The sequence below is a fragment of the Cryptomeria japonica genome, chromosome 11 (assembly GCF_030272615.1).
Source record: "Cryptomeria japonica chromosome 11, Sugi_1.0, whole genome shotgun sequence".
Classification (NCBI taxonomy): Eukaryota; Viridiplantae; Streptophyta; class Pinopsida; order Cupressales; family Cupressaceae; genus Cryptomeria; species Cryptomeria japonica.
In genome coordinates, this window is record NC_081415.1 from 333,910,626 (window position 1) to 333,923,733 (window position 13,108).

The following is a 13,108-nucleotide window of genomic DNA, read 5'->3' on the forward strand; positions in this document are numbered from 1 at the left end:
CCCTGTCAACCTGCTCTTGATGACGTCCATTATGCACCGCCAATAGCCCTCTGCAACAAAAGACCTACGCATCCCACGGCTCTTCGTGGTATCAACAATGCTCTCTAATTCTGTTGTGGTTAAGTCTCGGGATACTCGATTAATCCAATATTCTTTTTCCTCCCGCGTCATCTTCTTAGCTTTCAATTCCACTTTCTTGCCATGTACTCCTGGAATGCCAAACACTCTCATAAAATCTGCCGGTTTGAAGGATACCGTGATATCCTTCCCAAGGTACTCAAAAGTACTTGTCCGTGAATGGCTATCAAAGGTATCAACCATGAATCGTAATGCTCCCTCATACTCACGGATAGCAAACACAGGCATTCGGACGGCCCACTCCACTCCTGCTTTCCGAAGGCTCTTCTTCACCAAATCATCATCTGGTGTATCCTGCCACCACTTCCTGCATTCGGACCCATTCAATCCCTCAAAGGTGATCTGTTGTGGGGTCAATGCGTTCTTCCCTCGTGCAGCATGCTGTTGTGGTGCCTTTCTCTTCTGCCTGGCGTGCATTGTGTTACCGGCTATGCGAACACCCGAAGGAAGAACTCGCGTATCCTTATTCATGTGGCTGCCCTCCTGCAACCGTTTTTTCCAATTCCTTTTTCCTGCAGACTCCATTAATTTCCTGTAACTGATTCTTGATTTTAGCCGTCTCGTTGCAAAAAGCGGCTAACTGCCTCCGGGCAGCTAAGACTGTGCGGAGGTGATGTGCCTGTGTGTTGGGTGTGCGGTAGACACGGTGATATGCCTGTGTGCGGTGCATTTTTATTGACCGCACGGTGTTCGCACAAAATTCAACTTCCTTCTTCGCTTCCACCACACGGTAGCTTCCTTCTTCCTTTCGCGTTGTTCGGCGGGGGTTGGCGGTGGTGTTCCTTCGTGCGATGCGGCTTCGGTGGCTTTTCTATCCCCGGCGTTTTGTGCGTTGCCCTTCCTTTCCCTTCGGCTACGTCTTCTTTTCCCCTTGTGCGGCATTGTAATGAAACCCCTTTCGTTTGGCGGCCTTTATACTCCCGCGGCCTTTGGCGGCTTCCACCGCACGGTGGCTTCCACCGTCGGTGGTCCCACCGTCGGTGGCTTCCACCGCACGGTGGCTTCCACCGTCGGTGGTTCCACTGCACGGTGGCTTCCACCATCGGTGGTTCCACCTTCGGTGGTGCCACCTACGTGTCCACCGTACGGTGGTCTTTTTTTTTTCTTCGGTTTTTTTTTTTGTTTTTTTTTTTTTCAATTTTTCTTTTATATATACTTTTTTTTTTCCAAATTTTCGTATATATATATATTTTTTTCAAATTTTCTAATTTTTAGCTGCGGCCGTCTGACTGGAGGTTCCGGGTTCCCTTCGTTCGTGATAGACCTTCAGTTTGGACCCGTTGACTGCATCTGGTATCTCCTTCCCATCCAGCATCCATAACTTTATCGCCCCGTTCGTGTTGACCTCACGTATCCGGAAGGGCCCTAACCATCGAACTTTGAATTTCCCCGGTTTAATTTCGTTTCGTCCATTATATTTCAAAACTAACTGTCTCGGGGTGAACCTCGCCCTCCGAATGTGTTGCTCGTGCCAATGTTTCCTTCGTTGCTGGGCCACGTCTGTCACCCATTGTGCCATCAGCCTTCGTTCATCGAGTTTGTTTAGGGCATACAGGCACTCCCTCAGGCTCTCCATATCGCCAAGTTTATTCTCAATAGCAATTCGGAGACTTGGCACCATAAACTCTATCGGTACTACCGCTTCCTATCCGTACATTAATTGAAATGGTGTCTGGCCCGTCGTTACTTTGTAGGTGGTGCGGTATGCCCATAACACCGACGGTAGTCGCTCCTCCCAATCTTCCTTTTCTACCCTGCACGACTTATAGATGACTGAAACCAGAATCTTGTTGGTCGCCTCCGCCTGACCATTGGCCCTCGGATAATACGAACTGGACAAGGAGTGAAAAATTTTGAACTCCGTCGTGAGGAGTCTCACCACATGGTTCACAAAATGGCCTCCTCTGTCACTGGTTATCTGGAGCGGAATTCCATATCTCGTGATAATTTGTTCATAAATAAATCTGGTTGTACTCACAGTGGTGTTATTAGGTGGGGCCCGTGCTTCGACCCATTTTGTCAAGTATTCCGTAGCTACCACGATGTATGTACATCGCCGCGGTCTGCTGACTTTTAAAGGCCCCACAAAATCAAGCCCCCAACGTTCGAATAACTCTTGTGCCGCTGAAGGGTTTAATGGCATGAAGTCTCGTTTTAGTGGTTTTCCGGCCCTCTGGCATGTATCACAGCTTCCGACCCATTCTCTGGTGTCGCTGTGTAGCGTCGGCCACCATAGTCCGGCTAACAGTACTTTCCTGGCCGTCGTGTCCGGCCCCATATGACCTCCTGCGGGTCCTTCGTGTGCTTCCTTCAAAATCCCCGGTATCTCTTCCTCCATCACGCATCGGCGGAGTACTTGATCTGTCCCCATTTTGTAAAGGAGTCCATTGATCAGTTGGAATGTTCGGCTCCTTAGGACCAATTTGCGTCGTTCCCCTGGTGGCATGTCCTGAGGGAACTGGGACGTCGATAGGTACTTGCCAATATGAGTGTACCAGGGTGGTAAAACCGCAATCCGGAATAAGTGCGCATCCGGGAAATCATCATTCACCCCCTCCGCTCGTTCTCCCGACTTGATTCGTGACAGTTGGTCAGCGATCACATGGCTCTTCCCTGGCCGTACTATAATGTTGAATGTGAATTCTTGCAGTAATAACAGCCACCGACTCACCCGTCCTTGAATAATAGGTTTATTCACCAAGTACATCAAAGCTTGGTGGTCTACATAGAAGGTGAAGGGTGTCGCCAACAAATAATGCCGGAACTTCTGTACTGCGTAAACCATGCCTAGCGCTTCCCGTTCAGTTGTACTATAATTCTTCTCAGCTTTCGAGAGTAGTCTACTGGCGAAGTAGACCGGGTGATCCAACCCATGATCCCCAACTTGTGCTAATGTTGCACCTATTGCATAGTTGGAGGCGTCGACGTGCACATGAAATTCTCTGTCCCAGTTTGGGTAGGCCAATATTGGTGCCGCCAACAGTCGTGATTTTAATTCTTCGAAGGATTCCGACTGCGCCGTTCCCCATACGTACGGTTCCCTTTTTCTTGTGAGGTTATCCAGGGAGTAAGATATCTGGGAGAAATTTTTTATAAACCTTCGGTAATATCCGATGTGTCCCAAAAAAGATTTTACCCCTGAGACATCCTGTGGGGGTTCCATCTCCACAATCACCCGAACTTTATCCGGGTCTGTTTTAAGTCCCGCTTTACACACTATGTGCCCGAGTAGTCTACCCTGAGGTACCATGAATCTGCATTTCTTAGGGTTCAGTGCGAGTCGTGCCCTCCGGCACCTGTCCATACATTCTCCCAGTGCCTTCAGATGCGTCTCCTCCCCGCCGTAGATGGACCAATCATCTAGGAACGCCTTGAAGTTACCCATGGACATCTTATCAAAAATGTGGAGAATTATTCGTTGGAACGTTGCCGGAGCATTGCAGAGACCGAAGGGCATCCAGTTGTAAGCATATACTCCGTCCTCCACCACAAATGTCGTCTTCAGCGTATCTTCCTCCGCTATTGATATCTGATTATAGCCGGAAAATCCATCCATAAATGAATAGATTTCATGGCCGGCCACCTCTTCAAGAATGGAGTCTGTGAACGGTATGGAAAATGGATCTTTGATGGTAACTGCATTGAGTCGTCGGAAGTCGACACAAATCCGGATCTCGTTACCATCCTTTTTGAGAGATATTACGATGGGGGATACCCATTCGCTATTCTGCACCCTAAAAATAATCTTGGCCTCCAGCATTCGTTCAATCTCTTTTTGTACTTTTGCAGCATAGTTTTTATTCATCCTGTACGGTCGCTGCCGTACTGGTACTGCGCCTGGTACCAACAGAATACGATGAACACATAACTCCGGTGGGACTCCCTTCAAATCCTTATAAGTCCATGCAAATACATCTTTGTACTCGGTGAAAATCTTAAAGGCGGCTGTTTTCAGTACTGGGTTCCAATCATCTCCTACCAGGATGATTTTCTTATCCGTCTCCGTACCTAGATTCAAAGGTTTCAGCGTCGGTTCTTCATACTTCATGGCCTCCTTGTTTCTAAATTGATGTGCGGGTACGGTGTCCATTGTGGCTTCTCCTTCCTTATACTCCCCGTATTCTGGAGGATATTGATCTGGCTCCTCTCCTTCGACGCTTAATACGTTGCAGGAGGGTGAGAACATCTCATAGTCCTCCTGCTGCCAATGGAACAATCCATTTAGTGAATTTGTGTCATCCTCCGAACAGCAACCTCCGATTTTTAATATGCCTTCGGCATCTGGGTCCATCCCCTCTCTCCCTTCATCTCGTGGGTCATTTTCCCTCTCGGATTCAGATCCCGAGGAAGAGGCAAGTTCCTCGCTCACCAACTGCGTCCGGAGATCAATAGTGAATTTCTTGCCTCCGCTCTCCATCGAGAGTGTATTTCGTTTCCTGTTGTGGTTTGCTTTCGCTGCCACCAACCATCCTCTTCCAAGTATGGCGTCATACCCCTTCTGTTTCAATGGGATGACCACGAAGTCAAGCACGAAAGGTTGTGCACCCACGGTGACTTGCTGTGCCATCAACATGCCGAGGGGCTTAATCCCGTGCTGGTCTGCACCTAGCAAATTAAACGTAGGTGGCCACAGAGTGGGCTTTCCTAGCTTTTTCCATGTGTCCTCCGGAAGGACATTTACTCCGGAACCGCCGTCTACTATAGTATCTGTCAGGATGGTGCCCAGGATGCCCATCTCCACCACGGCTGGGTGTCGGCCATCGTTGACGGTAAGTACAACTGGATTTGTTGCTGAGTTTCCTAGTATGGGAGCGTCCATGTCTCCCGGTTTGGGTTTATCAACCTTTGTGCCCAACAACATTGTCCCCAATTGCGGTATGGTGTCCAGGAGGTCTTCCAGTTTCACAGGTACCTCCATTTGGAGCATCTGTCGTACAATGTTCCTCTCCGCATCTGTGCAGTAGGGTCCCGATGACTCGTGTGTCTCTCCCCGTTGGGCTTTCATGGCCCTTTCTATTTCCTCCCTTGCCTCCGTCATTCTCTGCTTCTCCGTGCGGGGATGGGGGTATCGGGCTTCCTTTGCCTGCCCTCGGGTAAGAGCAAGGATGGCTTCTTTACCCCGTGTGTTGCCTTCGATATCAATCAGATTGGCCCCTACGCCAGACTTCGGACATTCGGCATCTTCATGGTCACCGGGGCCACACCACCGACATAGCTTTTGAGCGGTGTCATTGTTATTACACTCTCGTGCGTAATGACCCCATTGATTGCAAGCCCTACATTGAATCATCGGGCGTCCCTTCGCATCGTATTGGACCCTGTTTCTGGTGGTATTATTATTATTCCCCCGTCCGCCTCGTCGGTTTCCCCGGTAGCCTCCGGAAGATGCATTATTGTTTGAATCCGATGTGGAGGGCTGCTCATGTGCAAAGAGCACTTGCTGGTTACGTGCCTTCAGATTGTATGGGCATTCCTTCATAGAATGTCCCATGATCTGGCAGATGTCACAGAGTGCCTTCTTGGGACAGGCACCCTTTGTGTGGCCGCTCTCCTTACAATCCGTGCACCACAGTTCATCATCCTTGCTTGTGGTCCCCTTCATTGTCTTAAACTCTTTTAACATCCGTTCTATATCCTTCTGAAGGGCCGTGACTTTCTTCTTCGGCTTCTCATCACTGCTACTCTCTTCTTCCGACGTATCATCTTCAGAGGATGACGAAGATCTACTCTTCTTCTTTTTGGCCGTCTTATTTTCACTTTCCAAGTCTATGGCCCGGTTGTATGCATCATCGTAGGATGTCGGAGGCACAATTTTCATCTTTCGTCGTAGCTTAGGGTTCAGACCCTCGACAAACCACCGCTTCTTTAAGCCATCAGCCGGTTGGCTTTCCATCTTTCCGACTAATTCCTTTAGCCGGCGGCCATATGCCCGTATGGTCTCCTTCTTTCCTTGCTTAGTTCCATAAATTTCAGAGACTATCTCATTATCATCTCGGAGAAGCCGAAATTCCTTCTCGAATGCTTTCTTCCATTCATCCCACGTAGTTACCCCGGTTTTATCGAAGTCTGAATACCAGTCAATAGCCACTCCTCTCAGTGTGGCGGGAAACTGCTTCATCCATTCATCCTGGTCAGTCACCCCGTTGGCTGTCCAGATGGTTTCGCATGTACGGCAATGCCGTGCGGGATCATCTTTGCTATCCCCGTTGAATTTGGGCAACTTCTGTTTGGTCGCCATTGATGGAAATCGTCCACTTGGAGGTGGTTGTGGCTGTGTCTGCCTCCGGTGCTGCTCCCTCCAATGTCGTTGATGTCCCCTGTGGTGGTGACCAAAGGTACGGTGTTCTGCCTTGTACCTACCGTGCGGTTACTTCCTCCGATGCCGCTGATGTCTCCTGTGGTGGTGACCGAAGGTACGGTGTTCTGCTTTGTACCTACCGTGCGGTTAGCTTCCCCTTCGTCGTCACCCGTGTTCGGCTCCCTTCGGTGATCCTCCCTTTGTGGCGTGAGAGCGACTACCGTGCGGTTAGCTTCCCCTTCGCCGGTGCCCGACTCCCTTCGATGATCCTCCCTTCGGTGATCCTCCATTTGTGGCGTGAGAGCGACTACCGTGCGGTTAGCTCCCCCTCCACCATCACCTGTGCCCGGCTCCCTTCGGTGATCCTCCCTTTGTGGCGTGAGAGATAAGTTTTTGAACCGATCTCGAGTCTCTTCAACTAGTTCTCTCCGTAACCTAGTTTCCTCCAGAAACTCTTCGAGGCTTCTCGCTCTACCGTAGTCTGGCGACGCGTAGAAATTCCCCTCGGCTTCTGCACCTTCCGTGACACCTCCTTGGTTCCCTTCGGGCAACCCTTCGGCAGGTCGTCCTTCGGCAAGTTGCCTCAGCCTCCGTCTACGTTCTACACGTTGTTCCAGAATCAAAGCCTTCTGCGCAGCCTCCCACTCGTCAGTTTCTAATTTCTTATTTCTGTCTTTATTCAGTAAATTGGGCATTAATTGTGGTACAATTTCATGTTTCACAACACATAAACCAAAACACAACAGTCTTTATTAATTCATTCTTTTGTATACAATCAACATAATTCTTCTGCTTCGAACAGTGTTCTTTATTTCTCTCCCTTCACAAATTAAGGATTATTTGTCCTTCGTCGGTCCTCTCTACGTCCGTCATCCTGGCGCTCATGAAATTCTCGTAAGATGTCCTGTCGTCGGTTCTCACGGTAGGTGTCTTCTCTGCGGTTTTGAAGAGCCAAAAATGCTTGAGCCAAAAGGTTAGGCAAATTGCTCATCAACCGATTCACCGCCGGGCTTACACCAAGCGTGCTCCACACAGCATCCTTTGGAATAGCCTCAATGGTGGCTTCCCTCCGTACGTGTGTTTCGATGGCCGCTTGAAGGATGCAAGAGAAATCTTTTGTGAGTGCTCGTTCTCCTTCGAACAGTTCTTGGTGATCCTCGTCAGGTTTACTGCTCGTCCCCTCGGGCAATGGTTGTCCCATTATCCCTGTGCCATGTAGTATATTCCCGTCCCTCCCGAAAAAATTTCGGCAACGGCGCCAAATGTTTACCTCACTGGGTAAATAGGAAGAATACAGAAATCGAACAGCAATGCACAATGCAAATATAAAAGAAGTACCAGAATAAGCTTGCCATTAATGTCAAAAGATGTTCATATTATAATCTGTCGCCAACATTACATGTCCTCCAACACCCGGAGGTGGTACAATATATGACAGCCGAAGGGGTGCGACACAACCGTCGCGACTCCAACTACCTACCCGTCGGCTAACTAACTATCAATAATTAACATTACTAAACTATACATTTTTTCCCGATAACACCTTCTCAGATTTAGTGAAAGAAGTGGGAAATGTGATAAACAGAAGAAACAAATATACTGAAAATTTAGTTACCTTTTTAAACATAACCGTGTAGTGATTATTAACACAAGTACCCTCAGGAAAAATAAGAAGTGGATTGTTGTCAGGACCTTCTATGTGCTGCTTTATCCTGCATATCATGATAAGTGGGAATTAATGCACCTTCTTGAACTCGTTTGAAGTTCTAAGTAATATAATTTTTTAATGGTGAAACAGTTCATTTGGGTAACATGCAATATCCACTTACTTTTCAGCAACAATTATGCGATCTTTAGCTTCTGTGCGATTAAACCAAATACATCCCAAGCTCTTAAAGACTGTGGTTTGTAAAAGGCCTGTTGTCAAAGTATGGTTCTAAGATCCCAAGTACCAGAAATGATTTTTATTACAACAAATAACCTTGTCTACAACAAGTTGTTCATAGAACAGAACAGCAGCCATTATTCATGTCATTTGTAATCTCTCAATTTTCAATAGAATCTTACCAACCCAGCCAGGGTGCTTCTGCATAATCACAGCAAAAGCTGTCATTTGCTCTAAGATTATGAAGTCAATCATGGAAGTGTGGTTTGTTACAAACACCTGACATAGAGCACAGGCATTATTCACGAATCATAGTTACATTATTTATGAAATATGACATACCAAAATAAAGACAATAAAATTCCAAACATGTCCATAGGGAATGTGTGCAGCTCATCATTAGTGCTACATTTACCTGCCTTGGACGGGCACAGGGTCGAGGCCCATGGTACTTAATCACCCCCGTCCAGGAAGCAACAAATACGCTGCACATGAACTCTACCAGAAGCCTCTAAACAGAACAATGTCAATATAAACTTAAATATTTACAAATCAAAAAGATCTTAGAAATTAAATATATAACAAGAAAATCATTTTTTTTTTAGTATTGCACTTTAAAATACATACATTACAATATATTCTCCTGTGAATAATACAGAAAACAAATTTATATGATACAATAGAAATATCAATACCATATCTGATGAGTGGGCAAACCACCAATAACCTTGCTATATATCGAAGAACATAAGCCTGTTAATAACTTAATAGTGACACGAACGACATGAAATTTAAGAATGGATAGTATTACATATCAATTCTATGCTAGATATTGCCCTTTAGAGAAGGTCATACTTGCAAGAATCGAATCTTAATACCAAGTGAGAATGGATTTTTTCATATCTGTGAAGAAACCAAGTTGATTCTGTTTTTGCTGCCTCAGCTAAGTCTTTGTATGATGTTTTTATCAGGATTCAACTGCATAGTTTTGGGTCAAATTCATTCATCCATATTTCATGAGCAATGGTTACATCAACCCATCTCTCATGAGCATGAATGGTTCACTTAACTATACTCTTATATTTTCCTTAATTTATGCCATACTCTTGAATTCGTCATATTACATTGGCAGTTGGCCAGTGAGCTGACAGTGTGTTGTGCAGCCTATAAAAGGCCTGCAAGAGCACAAAAGTCAATTTTTTACTTATCAAACTGCAGGGAGAAAATTTAGAGATCACAGCAAGCAGATTATTGAAGAAAGGGGGTTTTTCGCCTGAAATTCAGATTTTCCATGACAATTAGATTTTTGGCATACTTGCCAAGCCCATTTTTATTCATAATTTTAGCAGTTGAGAACATTCTACAAGCAAATCCAGAGAGCTCCCATTTTGATTAGTGATACCAGGCTTGAAACCTCATAATTCAAGCATACTAGAGGCATTTCAATATTTTATGCAATTTTTATATTTGGCATATCTTACACCAAATCCTTAGCTTGTCAAGTCCGAATGAAGTCTAAGTTCAAACGTATGAAGTATACTCTTCTTTATAAGACAAGACATCAATTATGTTACCAAATAGGATAAATATAGCCCAATCCAAGTATAAGTCGTATCAAAATTGGGTGCTGATCAGAATCACCTGTTAAATCAGGCAAGGTTCAGATTTTTCCAAGTATCAATTTTAACTCAAATCTAGATCAAATCCAAGTCAGAATTGGTGGATTTTTTTAATGCATTATTTTATTTTCAAATGAAACCCTTGTCTATAAACAACCACATTATTTCACATTTCATGTGCTCAAAAAACATTCCCATGAACAATGCTTGCTCGGGATTTGGTTGGGATGGAATTTAGAGCAAACCCGTTTATATACCATGTTAAATACAAATCTGGGTGCCTATCTATGATAGACTTTTTATAATAATAAGCAATGCAAATTCTAGCATCTCTATCCATGCTGCAAATTAATAGAAAATATGGGACAGAGATGGGCAAAAGCTAAAATAATTAAAAACAAACAAACAATACGATCCTTCTTCTCTCAATACATTGCTAAAATATAGCCACTTACATAGCCAAACAACCTCCTATTTAATAGGGAGGTGTTATAACAAATATCCCAGAATACCATTCACGGGTATAACACATTAACCACTAACTATTGTGATATATTGTTATTTCAACAATATATACGACTGACCATCCAAACCTATATTAGTGAGTTGTTTATTAATACCATCACTATTACAATAGTAATTACCTTTCTACACTTACATAATTACTAACACCTCAAATATAATGTAAACATTAATTTTCCTAACATTCCCCCCCTTACTGTTTACATGGTGGAAAAACATTCATACTCTCTTCTGCAGTATGTTCACCCTTGTGGCATGTCAGACTATGTGACTCATGACCTTGATCCAAGAGAAAGGCTCTTTCCTCCCATGGTTTTAAACAGGCTTACCACAAACCTTGACATGAACAGGAACCTCCACTCATTTTTTCACCTTGTGTGGTTTTTTGGATCCTCCCACAAACCTTTTCAACGTCCATGAACTAACTTACTCTGGTGCTTATATTTCTCCGACATCATGGGAAAATATAGGAAATGCAACTCACACAAAACAAAACAGGGAATGATTTCACATTACATCTATGAGAACCAAATGTTGTTCTCAATTGCAGTCACTGTTGTCAACCGCTGCCACCTGATCTCGAACAGCATAGGAAACTGTCACTACCATTAGAAGTTGCCCTTAACTTTAGCCGATTTGGCTCAAAATGGAAATGGAACATTGATGTTATGTCCCCCCCCCCACAATGTGAAATTTCCACTTATTCACACCACACCATTCATAACTGGAAGCAAATGCACAACTGAAAAACAATGTCACCACACCTGATGCGCGGCCCCATCGTTGGTGACTGACGAGAGATCGCTAATTGACCTCCATCCTCCAAAGGATTTGCTACTTAGCAAATTTGACTTTAAAGTTCAATTTTAAAATGTCCCCCATAAAATGGATGTCGCATACAAGCGAGAGTGCATCCAACTACAATAATTATTTCTGATGATTTTTTGACACTTTTGACATTTTGATGCAACAATTAAAGACCCATGAAAAAAGGACACTAATCTAAACAAAATCATAGAGCTTGACTTTTAAACTAAGATACAAAATATCTTTATATGAACTTATAAGGAATTTGGAAACATTAAACATTATCAACCTACCACAATTAATTTTAATTTCTAATTTCTAATATAATACAATAAAAAGCTATTACTTATCCTATGGAGAGCGGGTTTATAATATGAAAAAAGATTTGTGAAAGAGCTAATATGTCCAGCTAGCTACTGAAGCATGAGTTGATCTATAATTGGGATTGGACATGTGACTATAGATTTTTTCTTTTATAATTGGAAAGAGCATTACATTCAATTTCATCTACTTTCCATGTCGATGTCATGAATCGAGGATGATACTGCAATCTCCACTGTGATGAATACACTTTAAGTATCGCCAAAGATCTCGCAACTCCCCTCACAAAGGCCAACCTCCAATCAAGCTGGAATAGCTATTGAATTGCTTTAGCAATCATTAACTACTCTTTCAAACTGGATGCAAGCACCATATCAAACAATATTTTACCCGTCTCGACACAATCTTCCTCAAATACAATCTAAATGATGTTGTTCCCGTCAGAGTTTTGTCACTCCCACGTTTCAATTCTGAAGGCCACGACTCCAACCTAATCAATTTTTCTTCACCACGTATCACAGTATGAAGAGACGACACTATAGCGATTCAAGCACCTCCCGTAAATTCTCTTTTGAATTGACCTACCAAAGATCGGGCTAATCTCACCCTTTTTTCTTCACCACGTATCACAGTATGAAGAGACGACACTATAGCGATTCAAGCACCTCCCGTAAATTCTCTTTTGAATTGACCTACCAAAGATCGGGCTAATCTCACCCTTTCACATGCCAATCATATATTCGGATCTCAAATATTAAAATAGAAGAATGGTGGTGCCACACCCACTACAAACATTTCCCATGCACAGTGAGACTTAGCACAAAAACTCAGGTTTGCTTCAATGGAAGATTCCTGGTATCGTTCTTTATCCTTATGTAGCCAGTATAATCATAGAAACAATTTCCTATTTCTTTGCCTTAAATATGGAAAGAATAAAAAAATGTCAAACAATATTTTACCCGTCTCGACACAATCTTCCTCAAATACAATCTAAATGATGTTGTTCCCGTCAGAGTTTTGTCACTCCCACGTTTCAATTCTGAAGGCCACGACTCCAACCTAATCAATTTTTCTTCACCACGTATCACAGTATGAAGAGACGACACTATAGCGATTCAAGCACCTCCCGTAAATTCTCTTTTGAATTGACCTACCAAAGATCGAGCTAATCTCACCCTTTTTTCTTCACCACGTATCACAGTATGAAGAGACGACACTATAGCGATTCAAGCACCTCCCGTAAATTCTCTTTTGAATTGACCTACCAAAGATCGGGCTAATCTCACCCTTTCACATGCCAATCATATATTCGGATCTCAAATATTAAAATAGAAGAATGGTGGTGCCACACCCACTACAAACATTTCCCATGCACAGTGAGACTTAGCACAAAAACTCAGGTTTGCTTCAATGGAAGATTCCTGGTATCGTTCTTTATCCTTATGTAGCCAGTATAATCATAGAAACAATTTCCTATTTCTTTGCCTTAAATATGGAAAGAATAAAAAAATGACCATA

General features: G+C 43.9%; 1 protein-coding gene across 13 annotated transcripts in view; it reads right to left on the reverse strand.

The window, feature by feature from the left end:
• Positions 1-13,108, reverse strand: part of LOC131075033 (glycerol-3-phosphate acyltransferase 9) — a 337,473-nt gene that overhangs the window by 162,241 nt on the left and 162,124 nt on the right. For all 13 annotated transcript variants that reach the window (XR_009113163.2, XM_058011874.2, XM_058011882.2 and 10 more), the window contains exons 6-9: positions 8,737-8,832; positions 8,504-8,600; positions 8,266-8,353; positions 8,052-8,148 (exon numbers count right to left, since the gene is read on the reverse strand). Coding sequence is in view for 12 of the 13 variants with exons in the window: in XM_058011874.2 (XP_057867857.2) it covers positions 8,052-8,148; positions 8,266-8,353; positions 8,504-8,600; positions 8,737-8,832 (378 nt within the window). In the remaining variant the exon portion in view is untranslated. The remainder of the gene's footprint in view (positions 1-8,051; positions 8,149-8,265; positions 8,354-8,503; positions 8,601-8,736; positions 8,833-13,108) is intronic.